The following is a 17119-nucleotide window of genomic DNA, read 5'->3' on the forward strand; positions in this document are numbered from 1 at the left end:
ATTGTTGCTCTTGTGTTTTTTTTTTTATTCTCTCCAGCTGGACGCGGACATGTTCCTGGGTATGCCAGAGCAAGGCCTTGACTATGCCTCAACCAATCAGGTTAGTGTTCATGTGTATGCATGCATGTGTGTGAGTGAGTGTCCTATGAAGTGTGTGTGTGTAAAGCAGAATGATGTTTTCTAATTGCACCGAGTGATTTTCTAAATGGAGCCTAAATGGAAAGTGTTGTAACTTTTCCTTACAGAAGTGGATATGCTGTATCTTGTTAAAAACACTTATTTTAAAAGTGGAGTTGCTAACGTGTTCGAGTGAGACAATCATTTTGCAAACTAAAACAAATAAATGCCAGGTGTGCAGTTAAGTGAATATTCATTTAATTTGCGAGCAATCATCACATTGTTACACGCATGTCAAATCCATTTTTCACGCTTGCATGATTTTAGCAGGAAATAGCTTTAATATTGTCTTTGCTAATATGGTTAAAGGAAGTATAAAGGAAGAGAAGCATTTGATATTTATGAATGGATGTGTTGCTGTTTAGTCCCTGCAGGGTGAGTCCACTGGAGGTTAATGGTTTTCCAATATCTGTTAGGATTTAGCTATTAATTATGCCAGGACACTGATATAACAACAGTGGTACAATGTGACCTCTGAGGCCTTAATAAACGTCTTTCTATCATCATTCTACTATCATAGGCTTTATTGTACTTGACAGTTGGGAGTGGGATTCAAACCAAAAGCTCTGATGAAGATTCCTTCTTTAACAACCCTCTGAACCCCAAGCTGTTTCAAGCTCCTGTCACATTTAACTCTCTGTGGCCTCGTGTTTCACTGCTTTATATAAGTCATGTACCTCTATAGGAACAGACCAATCATGGCTAGAAGCAGAGAAAACTACATGTGTTTGTGCAATGTGACATATTTATAATACCTTAAATCATAAAAAGCAAGTAGAATTTCTTTTGCAGAAATTGGGGAAAAAATGGATCTTGTATGTACAACATTTTTTAAGTACAAGTGTTACCAATGTCTGAAACAAAATGGAGGCTCCACATGCTTTACATATGGAACCATTTACATTTTTACAACCTCTCTTGTCTTTTCCTCTATGCTTTGTGTTCAGCAGTTCAGACGACATTTCACTGAGTTTTTGTCACCTGACTGCTGGTTAATGTTTTTTTTTTTACAGAGTCTGGTTAGAACAAACATTTATTTTTGACACAATTTTAAACGAGTCATGTAGAATAAAGTTATTTGATGAAATAGAACTATTTCAAGCTCTAGATTCTCTATTCTTCCTGATGATGGCATTCGTCTCAAATTATTTTTTCAAAAACCATTGGTTATTTGTAAAACAAACGATCATTTCTGTTTTTACAGTTTCTGGCGATGATGAATGATGTAATTTTGGTAATTAAAAAAAAAAAGAAAACATGTCTTTGAAACCCGCCGGCAGAGTATTAGCGGAGAGGAGAAAAACACCGCTGCCATTATGCCCATGTTCAGATTCATTTACAGTGTAGTGCATTAATGATATTAGTTTACAGACGGTGTTTATTGATGCTGTCTTCATGATCATCGGATCATGACCCGCTGTGTCTTTGAGCTCACCTTTAGCTATTTCAGTCTTCACAGTTATTTCTAGTTGCTTCAAACCAACTTTCTTCCCATCCTGTTCCACAAATCAATATCACTTACTGCACTCAACCTGATGCTCAGACAGCATCGCAGTGATTCTCTGTGTCTACACTTCCTCTTTTCTAACACAAAGACTGAAGCACTGTGTACAGTTATTGAACAGTATGTGTGGATGGACAAAGGAGTTACTTATGGAAAGCAATTCTGCCGTTAAAAGTAGTTATTTTATTTGTGATGTTTGAATTAGAATTAATTTGCTTAATAAAATGATAATAGATTACATGCTGTAAGCCTGCAAATTTCCCCGCTGCGGGACTAATAAAGGATTATCTTATCTTATCTTATGGAATTAACTATTGTTTGCCTTGAAAAATGTCAATAATCACTTCAATTCTTGACTCAAATCTTGTGACTTACACTTTTAGTTTTTGTTTCTTTTACCGTTTCTTTTTGACAAAGGTTTGACAAAATATAAAGAATAGGGAAAATTTGCTTAAAGCTTTTCTATTTGACCCGGATTTGATCAACAACATTATTATTCATAACTATGTTTTGTTTTTGTATTAATAATTAATATTTTTTTATGTTCTGAACCCAAATCCTATGCTGCACACTGGCCAATATGTCAGTCAGAAATGATGTTGAACAAAGCTTAGTGTAAATGCATCCAAGAAGCGTTCAAGACAGATTGAAATCTGAGACTCATTCCAGCCAGATGTTGAAAAAGTGTAAATGCATCCGTCTCTCCTCCAAGACGGTCATGTGACCTTCACTCGTCCTCTCATATGAAACTAAGTCCATGAGCAGTCTGTTGAAATGTCCACTCACCCTCTGGTTTTCTGATCCACGGTCTGCCTCCCTTTGTCTTCATGTTCACACCAGCTAAAGTCACACTAAAATAATAATCTGGTCCCTGATCAGTTCAAACACGGCATGAGCCATGCACACCACAGCTTTAGTTCTGACTCTTCTGACTCAATGGCTGCAGTTCAAAGAAAGAATTTCCCTTCTCTTTCACAGTTTAGGTCCCACACTCGTAACACTAGGCTATTCATTTACAGAATCGTTTAACATTTTAGAACCTAGGAATGTACATAGGCCAGACATTTTCAGCAGCCAATTAAAAACACTTTTTTTTTAAGCTTTAGTGAAGACACATTTTAAACAAATGCAAATAGATGTAGTAAAGAATGTCATTTTTATTGTTTCACTTTTGAAGTAAAAGTGACGATATTTTTGTAATCCGACAGAAAGTTAGAATCGAACTATTTCCCCTTTGGATTATTGTAAAACATAAACTCTGTGGCAAACACAAGTTTATGATACTTATACGTTTTGTTCAGCAAAATAATCTTCCAAAATGAACACCACTTTTATGATTTCTGAAGAGTGAATGTTATCGGCAAAAGTAAAAAAGCTAATGTTAGGCTGTAAACAAACTATACCATAAGTAGCACCACGGGGGTTGTGAAGGAAGACTACTGTTCAGCCTGATGATGTGAGGTCGTCTCATTTAGCCACTTGTTAGCAACTCTCTCTTTTAAAATGTTTTTAAAGCTTTAAATTCACCAGAGTGGAATGCAGTATTTTATGTCGTAGAACAAAACATTAAAATCTCTTCAGTTTCTGTTAACCACAGACCTTATCTAAAAATCTAAAAAAGATATTCAAAACGCATTGACTTCAAGACCAAGGAACAGGCAGAGCAAAAAATGCTGACTCATTCCTGTAGCCCTTGAAAAAATATATATATATTCTACCTATTTTTATTTTTGCTCTGATATCTGACCCAGGCAAATCAGAAAGTTCAGAAACAAAAAATATATAAAACCATAACAAGTGGCAATAACAGTAACCAACAACACTCTCTATCTCTCTCTACCAGTATCTCTCTCTCTCTCCACACATTACATTACATTACAGTCATTTAGCAGACGCTTTTATCCAAAGCGACTTACAGTCAGTAGTATATTACATATCATTCACCCATTCACACACTGATGACAGGCTACCATGCAAGGTGCCACCATCAGACTCTAACTAACATTCATGCAACATCCAGTCCACACCGATGGCAAGCCTTCAGGAGCAACTTGGGGTTAAGTGTCTTGCCCAAGGACACATCGACTGCCGAAGCCGGGTATTGAACCACCGATCCTCTGAATGGAGAACAACCTTGCTCTCCACTACGCCACAGCCGCCCCCACACAGCAGAGCACTCCGCTTCTGTAGGCTGTGATGGGTCTACCGATAGAACAGGCCCGTCCTATAAGCTAAAGACTGAGCTGGGCCTTTTTACAGACTTCAGCCTCCTAATCTGCCTTTAATTCAACATAAAAAATGTAGCGAAGCTGCTAAACTGAAAAGAGGACTTTCGCTGAGACACATTGACTAGTATATATGTTAAATGGTATTCTAAATTAAATAGGTAATCGTAGGATTCATAAATTTGTATATATATATTTTGCCAGAGCTTGAATTTTTATAATATATATTATTTTTTATACAAGAAATGTCCTTGAAACTGTTCCTAATAATCCCAAATTAGTGCTGATTAGGTCTCCAGCCACCTCGAGATGCTAAACAGGATGAACTGTGTAGAGAATGGACACACGGGTGGAAATTTCCACCAAAGAACATTGCGACCATTGCATCGCGTGAGCGATTCAAGGTTTATGGTGTGTGTACAGCTGTCGCGTTACGTCACCTCAGCGCGATGACCAAGGTATTAAAGATCAGCTGTTTTCAGATTCCTAAGCAACAGTCCCGGAACAGCGCTATGCAGCAAACACAGCTTTTTATCCGGCTGTGGGTGTAACTGCTTTCACTGAGGAGTTTCCAGAGGCCTGGAGATGTGTTTGTTAGCACAGAATTACCTCACCGCCCCAGCAAAGCCCATATTAATAAGAAACACCAGCAGATATGCATTATTCATAGAGTACAGTGTAGAGAATATTGTGGGTATGGGCATCCATGATTTGATGTTTTATTCATATTGCTGTGCCATAAGAAGACGGGGAGGTGTGTGTGTGGAATAAGAATTCATGGCTGTATTATTGAAGTATTTTTGCTTCCATGAAGTCAGAGGTTGTTGTGATGAATGCGACCAATTTTAGTCCAGTCTGACCCTTCACTCTTGTCATTTTTTGGAATCGTAAATGAAGCAGCAGTGTGTGATGTTACTGATCTCACCCTGAAGCAGGGGAGAGTGAACCGATGGGCCTCATGCAGGAGGCGATATAAGAACAAATTCCCTTGAATTGTATTCACAACTTGTTCTTATTTTGTTAGTACCCCCTTATGTCTTGGATTCTGTAGTTTTTTGTATTTTTGTTCTTCTCTTATGTAAGAAATTTCTTTGGGGGGGCACTCTTACAAAAAACATCTTGTTTTCAGAGTCCACAAATTGTTTGTCCTACACAAGGAATCAAGTTCTAAATTTAAGGACATGAAAAAAGGCGTTAATATCGTTATCAAATTTAGATAATTATATGTTTACAGTAGTTATAATGATTGGATTATTAAAGAGATACTATTGGTGGGGGGCTTACAAACAACTCTTGGATGCTTTTCGATTTTCCTATAACACCAGCTCTGGATTTCCTGGAGTCCTGGACACAACCCTGTTAGCAGTCTTTAAGCTAACCTAAGCTTAGCTAACCAACAACTGGCTCCAGGTTCATAATGGGCAGATATGTATTGATCTTGTCATATGATTCTTGGAACAGATGTCAATAACCATATTTCCCAAATATTGAAAATGTCCTTTAATCAATTTAGTGTCTACTCAGCTTAATAGAGCTGCTCAGAGATTGTGCTTATAGTGGGAGGCGACTGTATGGATATATTAATATGTGTGCAGGTCCAGCATATTGGTGTAAAAAAAGGAAACTGTGATCATTCTTTTATTCTGGAAAAGCACTCATTTCACAGTCATCAATTTACACATTTTCAGTGTTGCTCACTGAACATTGTGCAGATTAAACGGAACATCTGAGTTCTACAGGCGAGCTCTTCCAGAGATGTTCTTAAGACAACATATAAATATTTACATTTGAACATTTTTAAAAATGTACACTAAAGTCATATACAGTGGGTACGGAAAGTATTCAGACCCCTTTAAATTTTTCACCCTTTGTTTCATTGCAGCCATTTGCTAAAATCGAAAAAGTTCATTTTTTTTCGCATTAATGTACACTCAGCAACCCATCTTGACAGAAAAAACCAGAAATGTAGAAATTTTTGCAAATTTATTAAAAAAGAAAAACTGAAATATCACATGGTCATAAGTATTCAGACCCTTTGCTCAGTATTGAGTAGAAGCACCCTTTTGAGCTAGTACAGCCATGAGTCTTCTTGGGAATGATGCAACAAGTTTCTCACACCTGGATTTGGGGATCCTCTGCCATTCTTCCTTGCAGATCCTCTCCAGTTCTGTCAGGTTGGATGGTGAACGTTGGTGGACAGCCATTTTCAGGTCTCTCCAGAGATGCTCAATTGGGTTTAGGTCAGGGCTCTGGCTGGGCCAGTCAAGAATGGTCACAGACTTGTTCCGAAGCCACTCCTTTGTTATTTTAGCTGTGTGCTTCGGGTCATTGTCTTGTTGGAAGGTGAACCTTCGGCCCAGTCTGAGGTCCTGAGCACTCTGGAGGAGGTTTTCTTCCAGGATATCTCTGTACTTGGCCGCATTCATCTTTCCTTCAATTGCAACCAGTCGTCCTGTCCCTGCAGCTGAAAAACACCCCCATAGCATGATGCTGCCACCACCATGTTTCACTGTTGGGATTGTATTGGGCAGGTGATGAGCAGTGCCTGGTTTTCTCCACACATACCGCTTAGAATTAACGCCAAAAGTTCAATCTTGGTCTCATCAGACCAGAGAATCTTATTTCTCATAGTTTGGGAGTCCTCCATGTGTTTTTTGGCAAACTCTATGCGGGCTTTCATATGTCTTGCACTGAGGAGAGGCTTCCGTCGGGCCACTCTGCCATAAAGCCCCGACTGGTGGAGGGCTGCAGTGATAGTTGACTTTGTGGAACTTTCTCCCATCTCCCTACTGCATCTCTGGAGCTCAGCCACAGTGATCTTTGGGTTCTTCTTTACCTCTCTCACCAAGGCTCTTCTCCCACGATTGCTCAGTTTGGCTGGACGGCCAGGTCTAGGAAGAGTTCTGGTCATCCCATACTTCTTCCATTTAAGGATTATGGAGGCCACTGTGCTCTTAGGAACCTTGAGTGCTGCAGAAATTCTTTTGTAACCTTGGCCAGATCTGTGCCTTGCCACAATTCTGTCTCTGAGCTCCTTGGGCAGTTCCTTCGACCTCATGATTCTCATTTGTTCTGACATGCACTGTGAGCTGTAAGGTCTTATATAGACAGGTGTGTGCCTTTCCTAATCAAGTCCAATCAGTTTAATTAAACACAGCTGGACTCCAATGAAGGAGTAGAACCATCTCAAGGAGGATCAGAAGAAATGGACAGCATGTGAGTTAAATATGAGTGTCACAGCAAAGGGTCTGAATACTTATGACCATGTGATATTTCAGTTTTTCTTTTTTAATAAATTTGCAAAAATTTCTACATTTCTGTTTTTTTCTGTCAAGATGGGTTGCTGAGTGTACATTAATGCGAAAAAAAATGAACTTTTTCGATTTTAGCAAATGGCTGCAATGAAACAAAGAGTGAAAAATTTAAAGGGGTCTGAATACTTTCCGTACCCACTGTATGAGCTAACTGACCTGTTTGTGCCAGTGTTGTTTTGTGCTCATGATGTTTCTGTTTGTTTGTCTTTCTTCCTCCATTGCAGCTGTACAGTTCTCCATGTAACCTTTTCTTATCAGGGATTAGCTGTGGAGGGAGTGAACAAGCAATTTATTTACAGCCTCTCCCTCTTATCTCATTCTCTCTCTAAATAGCTCTCCGACTCTCGTTTTACTTCTCGCTCTTTCTTTCTGCCAACTCCGTTCAGTTGTAGCTGTTAGGTGGTGTTTAAGTAAAAGCAGTATCAGCCAACCATAAAGATAAAATATCATTTTGACCTGTGCGTGTGTGTGCGTGTGTGTGTGTGTGTGTGTGTGTGTGTGTGAGGGCTTGCATAGCATCTCTCTCTCCCTCTCCCGCCCTCTTGCTTTGTCCTTGTTCCTCTTAGTGACCTTTTCATTTGACCTTTGACCCTTTCCTGGCCCCCACGACTATTTGAACCGTTGTTTGTCTTTGTTATTTTTCCCACAGTTTCGTGTGCCACAGCCCCCTCACCCTCTCAGCAAGGTGACGCCACCCAACCAGCCCTCCCAGCACTGGAGGAGGGACACACACATGGCCGACTCACACCGTCTGCCCTGGGTAAATGCACACATACACACACACAAACGCAACACTGTCCGGGTCAACACAATCTAATCTATCTGATGATTTTATAACACTGAAACTCACACATAAACACTGAGCTTAAATGGGCACACATACACCAACAGTGTCAGTTATATAAAAACGAACATTGATTAAATGCATAAAAGCAGGTTCAGCCAGTATCATTCAGAACAGGACTTGCAGTTCTAGTCCAACCTGCACCACCTGCTGTATAGGTAAGGAACATTTAGGTGACAGCAGTTTAGAGATGAAGTTTTAAATAAGCTGCTGTCCACAGTTAGGGCTGTACCACATGTCATTGTTTTACTTTGGACACTTCTATTTTCGCACATCTGTCCTCATATTTTAGGACTTCATCACCCTAATAGAATGGAGAAAAAAATGTTTTTAATAAATGTCATTTATGGTTCTGTTAGATTGCTGCTAGACCGCCCCATTAATAAAGTTGTGTGCCTCCCTTTGTGTTCGGCAAGTCTAAGAGCAAACGGTTTACCACAGTGAAAACCAGAATTTCTGCACAGTTGCAGATTAAGATCAAGCCACACTAACCCCAGCAGTGGCCGCATAGGATTTATTATGACTCTGATCCAAGCATTTCCAATAACTCCAGAGCGTATTTAAGTCCAAAAGTCTGAATTTATTGAAAAGATATTGATTTAATCATTTTCAAAATTCACAACATGTTTTTATCTCATGCAATATTCTGCTTTAATCCACATTTGCTTGCGTTAAGCCTTTATAATCCAACATTAAAAACGCTGCAGGCTTTTAAAGGGAATGGGAGATGACACTTAAATTCATGTTCGGCCAAAACACACCTGATTATAATGAAGGGACTAAGTAAACCCTTTACGCCTTACTTTGCGGCCAGATTACACGCTAATCTGTTTAACTAGCAAAAGTGGAGTTGGACATTTAGACCACGCTATATAGATAGTTTAAATAGGGCCCTGTATGTGTGTATGCAGTGTTACTTTCCTTTCCTGTGGGTGGGGCAGGCTAACGTTTATATAACTAGTTTTATAATGACTCAACAGCTCCTCTAGTGGAGTATCTGTAGTCTGATTGAGTAAAGCCTCGGTTATTCTCTCCAACGGATGCGAACACTAACAGCTTCTGACACAACGGACGAGTATTATTTCTGTTTATACTGTCCACTTTTGGGACGCGTTCCACACATGCACAGGTAGTGGCCACAACACATAATCGCCGTTACATGGACATCCGCTGAGAGCCTACGCAAACACTCTCTGACGACGAAATTTACATCACCCCCTGCAAAAGTATAACTTTGGCTTTAAATCCAGTTCCATGACCAATGCATGAGCATTTCTAAAAGGTTTGTGAGCTTTGGCAAAAGAGCAATTTTCTAGTCTGATTTTGTGGTTGTGCCATGAGGCACAACTCATTTGTGCCAAGCACAAATCACAGTTATAATTCACATGAAAGATGTGCTCTGCTGCCGAATCATTATATCCTCCAAAAACATGCATACTCAGCGCTCATATAAAATGCCATTTTACTGTACAAGGCATCACAATGCTCATATGTTTCCTGAAAACATGAAGCTGTTTAAGTAGACAGACGTTACTCTGTAAGATGAAATTCAAATCATCAGCCACACAGCTATTGTACGTAACACAATATAACACACAAAAAGAAGAGCGTGCAGCATGTAGAGAAATATGCCCAGACTTCTCAAATTACCTTTTTGCAGATGAAATTAAATATACCAGCTTTCCTCATAACAAGTTAATAGTAAGAGATTGATATGCACATTTTGTGCATAAATATTCCCTTAAAATGCAGAAGTTAAAATACATTAACATTTTAGACAATTCTAACCTAATCTAATTTAACAGCCATTAGATATCTTAACATGCCAGCCCCTCCTAGAGACATTAAATCACAAATCGCCTACAGAAACTGATGTTAATAGTCACACATAACTCATGTCCAACGGACATAATGTGTTTTTTCATATTGTATGAAACAGTCATGAACATGGAGTTGTGAGTAAGTGTGTAATGTGAACACAACATGTGTGAAAGGACTTTAATCTTGACTACATTAGTCTCTGTAGAAGCTCCCAGAGCACAGGGAACAGGCTATTGTACTGACATGAATGGAAGAGCAGAGAGCGAGAAAGAGAGAGAGAGAGAGAGGAGTAATTTATTCAGAACTTGAAGAAATGATAGAGAGAGTAGACGAGGGGAGGGGGGGAAAGAGAGAGAGAGAGAGGCAGACAGACAACAGACAGAGTGTAATTTATGCTGAGCTCTGAGCTCCAACAGGACACTGTGTCTGAGAAACAGCCTGTAGGACTCGTTGGTTTATAAGGACCAGATAAACACGGTGTAGTAAGTAGAATGTTGGATACACATGACAAAAAAAAAACACGTAGCAGGAGAAAGTTAGAACTAGATTCTTGATCCCAGAATAAGACTAAAGAACTTGGTGGGTGACTGAACAAGAACGCAAAGAAATAAATGGCTTCATTTACAGCTGACCCTTATTAATGTGTAATAAAGCAATATTTTGATAAGCACTACATACATGTGCTTTAAGTGACCAGATAGTAGTTGGGTAGCACATAATCATAGGTGTAATTGTATGGAAGTAAATAATGGGCCTAAAGATTTGAATCTTCTAGACAACTTTGCAGTTAGCTAACAGGAAGTCAAAATGGAGCGTAGCTGTCGCCTAGCAATGCAATTCTGTTGAAAACGGTCTATAAGCAACCACTCGATTGCTTATCCTTGACTGAAAATCCCAGATTGCACATCCTGAATTTTAGGACCTGAATCAGAAAAAGCTAATTTGAGCAACCCGTTTTATTTTATTTTTATATATATATTGGGTACATGAAGTTGTTCTTTTTATTGAGCAGACGGGACTGCATGAATTCAGATTGATGGTTTTTTATAGTAAAACAGTCCAGTGCTATAACTTCAGCAGTACTTAAATTTCAACACAAAGATTTTAGCAGTGATTACATTTCCCAAGGAGGTATTCAGTAGATTATAAAATTCAGACATGTTTGGGACATGAGAACTTTACAGATAATCTGTGAGATCTACTAAATCAAAAGCATCCATAGGATCTAACAGTCTGTGTTCTTGTAGCCCTGATGCTGATGATGATGATGGTTGAAATGACCTACAGTTTGCATACAGTATGTTTAGGGAGGCTGTGTAGAACTATAAATAAATTGCTAGAGCCTGGTTATAGTTGCAGCGGTACTACTTGGAAAGGGACAACAGTGAAAATACAGGGTGCATTCCTAATTTAGAAGATAAAGTTACATGTCCCGATGTCTGTTTAGGATCCCTTTAACAGTTATTATGTAACAGATTCTACTTCAATTTCAATGTCAATTTACAAGTCACAGAGAAAACAATATATGCTTTTGAGTTGCATTATGGGAGGTGTTATATTCATTGTTTTTAGAACTTGACACAAAAAATCCTGCTATCTGTGATCTGCTGCACCAGTCAGTTTTTCGCTTACCTCTGGAAGAGCAATAATAATTGGCTGAACTGTCCTTTTAAATAAATTATTAAGTTCTTTGTGATGTGATTTGTTGTTGGAATATATATATATATATACTTAAAAGATAAGGCTGTTGTTATTCTATATTTTTCTTATTTTCAACAAATACCATGAAAAAACTTGGCCTCCAGCCCATTGGTTCTTACCGAAGACACACATCTTATAGCTCACAGATGTATTGTTTTATAACAATATATATTTAAGCAACGGTTCTAAAAAACGAAATTGCATTTGTGGGGGACTACTTTCACTCGCAGATGAGTTACTCTATTTAGTATTTACAGCAGCAGGATGTTGTACGTAGTTTTGACTCAAAATAAACTACGGAGTATAGAGGAAGTGATGCCATCAGAAGGCTGTCAGAGATTCGAATACATTGACACACAATCACAAACCTGCTTCAAGTCATCTCCACACCCCTACACGGAAAGAAATCTCAGAAGTGAAGAGAGAATTTCCTTTTTGGATTAATAAAGTCTGTATCTATCTGTACATCTATGTGTCGGCACCTCCACCTACCACGTTGCTGAGAATCATTGCATTTGCAGCCTTCAAAATGCGCTGCAGCAGTATCATAAAATATGCCTGTGGCACCTCGAACCTCGTTACTCATGTAAGACTGTGATGTGGGAGCACCTTGGTAGCTGCCTGTTACAGTACATATGCCATATAACCGCAACATCGTGAGTGCTATTCCAGCTATGGGACCTTTGTTGCATGTCATACTGCTCTCTCTCTCTCTCTCTCTCTCTCTCTCTCTCTCTCTCTCTCTCTCTCTCTCTCTCTCTCTCTCTCTCTCTTTTACATTTCAACAGCTGAAAAGTGAAGCCAATGCAGAAGTGACTTAAACCTGCATTCTCTCTACTGTCCATCAGGGGGCGACTCCTCTGGTTGTATAGAAGTCTATGAGAAAATGACTCTACTTCTCTCTTGATTTATTCCCTCAGTAAACATTGTAAACATGAGTTTATGGTCGCAATCTCTAGTTTCAAGTCTTCTACAATACAGCATGATGTTCATTTAGTAAATGATGGTCCATTTAGAGACAAATAAGCAGGGTATGCTTTAGGGCGGGGCTACGTTGTGATTGACAGGTCGCTTACACTACAAGAGCTGTACACTCTAGAACACTCCTCCGCGGTCCAATCATGTTAACTTCAGCTAACTGGTTGCAAAAATCCAAGATGGCGACGGGCAAAATGCCGAGGTTGTAAAGCTGCTACAACTACTATATACAGTCGATGGTTCATTCACTGTTTTACTGCAGCTCCTTTGATTACCAAATAAATCTGATCACAAAAGTCACATTGAAAAGACAAGCGTAACCACGGCCTGTAAGAAAAATAGAGCACATCACCAGAATTAAGAGCATGTGAATGCAAATGTGGCTGCTGGTTGAAGGAGTAGCATTAAAGTGAGGAGATGTGTTGTACGTACTGCTGACACATCAGATGCATTCCAACGTTCCGAGTGTATAGTGTATAGTGTATAGAAATACATCCTCTTGAATCAACAATGGAAAGGGAGATAATGATTGGGGTGCAAGGTGTGATCATTTTCCCATATTTTCTGTTTCCTACTTTTTCTATTAAAGGGCCGAGACTAATGTAGCGAGCGTACACGTCACATACTCGGCTCTAAACTCATCACTCAGCTCACAAGTCACGGAACTCATAACTCAACGCTGCATATTGGGTTCCAGATAGAGTAGAAAAAAGTGAGAGAGAGAGAGATGAAAGAGAAATTGAGGATGAGCGGAGAAGAGCGAGAGGGCAAAAGAGGGTGCTGGAAGGAGAAGGGATGGGGAGAGATGAGGAGCCAAAGAGAAGGAGAGGGAGAGACTGGTGTGGCTAGCCAAGCAGAAAAGGCTGTCAGTCTCCATAAAAGATCTCCTCTGTCAGATTAGTATGAGAGGGCTTCTCTAACACTGCCTCTCTCTCTCTCTCTCTCTCTCTCTCTCTCTCTTTTCACCCTCTCACTCTTCTTCTCTGGCATGATTCTCTCACTCCATTTCCCTCTCCATTTGTCTTGGCCCTCAGAATAATTCATTATCATATCAGCATTGGTGCTGGTTTTCTTTTTGCGGGTCAGATTAGCGTTGATATATTTTGTTACACATGGTGTTTATTCTCAAAGACAAAAAAAAGGGGGCTTGTACACATAAACGACTGTATTGTTCTGCTGCTGAATGATTTTTCTTTTATGGCTGGGAATATCATTGGTGATAATTAGTCTGCTGAGGAAGAATGACATCATGACCCAACACAGAGACTGGATTGAGCGTTCTTTGGGGGGGGTGTGGCGATGGGCAGTGTTTCCATCTTTTCCATCTATTATCTCTGACAGTGATGTTTCACGACACTTTGGTCTCTTTTAGTCCCGTGTGTAATTCTTATTGATTTACTCCAAGTTGTGACTATGCCGAAGTCGACTTGGTCCTGGCCACCCGAGCTCTCCCATTAATCAGTGAACACAACATTTAAAAAGTGTACTTTTCCAGGTGACTTCTAATTGCATTGTCCCCCTCTCCGGTCTCTCTTCAGTCCTACTCAGTGGGCGGTTTGGGCGATGAGGACTACAACATCCCGCCCATCACTCCCCCGACCCTGCCGGACCACATGCTGCCCCCCCACCTCCCCCACGATTCCCGCTCTGGACCGTACCACCCTATGGACGCCCCCTCCGGCTCCGCTCCGCACCACCCCTACCAGCTGCAGGGCATGGATCTTCCCGGCATGCCCGGCGGACAAGACAGAGCTGCCATGTTGAACCAAGATGGCCGCACCTTCAGTCCGGATGGCGGCCCAATGACCAGCACACTGTCTGTGGTGAGTGCTCATAAATGATCACACATATTAGTGATTATTTTTGCTTTAGTAATAAATGAGGGAAATAGAAGCGACGTGGTACGGCATGCAGTCAAATCTGGCATTAGAAAACATGACCTTTTGTCTGCTAACCCACGACATGAGGACAACTGAAGTTCAGAGGCCCTGCTCACCCACACAGATGTTTCCAATAGTACTTTCTGATTAGACCGTGTCTTTAGTCTGAAAGAAAAGAGTGTATGAAAATAATAACCCAGAATGTATGAATATGCAAATAGTGTTCATTTTAAAGTTTGACTGCTGACTCCTACTTAGCTGAAAAGGCGTCATTTTTCTTGCAATTCATTTGCACTTTCACACAGATATTACACAATCAAAATGCAAGGCGAGTATTTTGCATTATTATGTTGTTTATCAGTCGATCCCCAGTGTATAAAGGCCTTTAATGTGTGCAGCATACCCACTGGAGTAGTGCTAGGCAATATGGCTGATAAATAATGTCTGGAGATTTTAGATTATGCCGCATTATAAGATCATTATCTTGCTATTTTTCATATTTGAAACAACGTTTGATATAACTCTTTGATGTGTTTGATCAGGAAGTTTCTCAGTGTCACCCTGAGGTGCTGTACTGTGATTTCGATGTCAGATTGTGACTTGAATTCTTGTGAAATTAATTCTTTATTATTTAGGTCGACTAATTATTCACCCAATTTGTATTTAAGTTATTATTTAATATGTACATTGATGTTATTCATTTATTTATTTATGTATGTATTTTTTATTTATTTGTATAATTGACAGACTGACTGACCCTGCTTTTCAGGGTCACTGGAAGGTCTTTTTATTTTGAAATCGGTGTGTACTTTTAGCCCAATGCCTAGTATAAACATTTACCGCAAAAAACATGAGGGCTGGTGCGAGAGAAGAACGCCAAAGTGAGTTTGAAGCCGATGACCACGTAGAACATGCCTCAATACATCGAGTATATTCAATATATGTCCCACTGGAGGTTTGAAGTTTCCACATCACACTTGTGTTAGTTGCATAGTGACAATAAGTACGAAAAATGTAGGTGGAGGTTGACTCTAAAAGAATGAAAATAAAGATAGGCTGTTTGTTTTCAGACTCCAGCAGAGTGTGCATCCTTGCACAAATTTGATATACAAATCAATTTGAATTATCGTTTATGTCTTTTTATATTTTATTCAAAGCTTTATTTCACAAGATGAAATCTATTTTACATTTATTCAAAACTTTTTCCAGTCACCAAATGTTTGTAAATCTTTGTTTAGACAAGAGACAGGTGATGAATGATTGTGATGTTAATGTTCTCTAAAGTTAAGATTGATGAATGTTCTGCTGAGCCTGGGCAGTAAAAGTGAGTGGGAAAAGCCAGTTAATGTGCATATCAACTTTCAAATTCAAAGAGGCATTCTTTACAGTACTAAGTGAAAAGAAATACATTTTGAAAAACATTTAAAAATAAGATGAAGAGTAAAATACATTTAAATAGGAACAAGATCCTATTACACACAAAAAAACAGACAAGAAGTACAGTTTCAGTGCAGTTAGAGGGCAGAGATTATTTTACTCAAATTAAAGAAAGGATATACAGGTGGTAGAGAAATTAATTAAGAGAACAGGATAACAGGAGAGTGTTAAGTATATTTGCCTGGTGTCATTTCAAATGCAGTACTCCTTCATGGATTTACCAGTTGTTTATGGTTGTCATGTTTTACTTAATTCCCATTGGAAACTTAACTAAGCTTCTTGTTTTTCTATCACACATTAAAGGTAGGGTTGGTAATCTTCAAAAAATTGTTTTAAATAATTTTCTTGAAAATTTCTTAACATTCCGACAGCAGTCAATGAATCAAATACTTACCAGAAAAAGAAAAAAATGTAGTATCTGTGGCTGTTGAATGCAATGATTGAACGGGCTACCTAACTGTTTACCTACCTGCCTGCAAGTGTTCTGCCTGTTCACTCATTGCTTGTCACCACAGGCTTTCAAAAAGCTGCTTGCTTAACAGCTGTGAGTACTAACAAAAGACATGTTGGTTTTCGTTCATTATGGTCATTTGGGGGAGTGGCTTTGGAAGGAGGCCTGAAGGGCAGGCTGTCAGTGTTGCCGACATAACGACTTTCTGGCTAGAGTTAGCGTCTTTGGGAGATAATAAGAAAACAGGTGGCAACACTGAACAAAGTTTTCACTGTTAGATAACTTTTTTAATGCAGCATGCTCTGACTGGTTTCTCAAGATAACCAACCCTGCCTTTAAGTGGATGTATCCCAGTATAACAGCACCACCATCAGAGGTCGAAGATTACCTCAAGGATGATGCTCACAAAACTGCCAAAGAGAGTTTGTTTGTTAGAAACATACTTAAGCTTTGTGTTCTATGCAGGTTTAGATAAAAAAACTCAAATTCACTAATAGAAATCCTTGAAAAGAAGATGAATAGAGCCAACCAGCTGCTCCCGAACAGTAACTACACACTCTGAACACTCGCCTCGGATTGTGCTAATTTCAGGATGGACTATCACTTTGTGTCTTGCTCAGGGAGATACTTTGACTTTACTTACTGGAGGAAAATTGCGGATCTCAGCGAGTCTTAAGATTTGAACTGACAGCCAGCTGATGTATTTTAACTCTAATCTTTCATATATATATTATTTTCAGTTTTAACCGTGTGAAGTGGGCTATTGCCCGGAGCAATGTTATTTGAA

At 39.4% G+C, this 17119-nt stretch overlaps 1 protein-coding gene across 2 annotated transcripts in view; it reads left to right on the forward strand.

Moving 5' to 3' along the window:
• Positions 1-17119, forward strand: part of tox (thymocyte selection-associated high mobility group box) — a 57699-nt gene that overhangs the window by 23832 nt on the left and 16748 nt on the right. For both annotated transcript variants that reach the window (XR_008531362.1, XM_054602250.1), the window contains 3 exons: positions 38-100; positions 7870-7980; positions 14103-14387. Coding sequence is in view for 1 of the 2 variants with exons in the window: in XM_054602250.1 (XP_054458225.1) it covers positions 38-100; positions 7870-7980; positions 14103-14387 (459 nt within the window). In the remaining variant the exon portion in view is untranslated. The remainder of the gene's footprint in view (positions 1-37; positions 101-7869; positions 7981-14102; positions 14388-17119) is intronic.

This window comes from Anoplopoma fimbria, chromosome 8 (genome assembly GCF_027596085.1).
Source record: "Anoplopoma fimbria isolate UVic2021 breed Golden Eagle Sablefish chromosome 8, Afim_UVic_2022, whole genome shotgun sequence".
In the NCBI taxonomy this organism is placed as follows: domain Eukaryota; kingdom Metazoa; phylum Chordata; class Actinopteri; order Perciformes; family Anoplopomatidae; genus Anoplopoma; species Anoplopoma fimbria.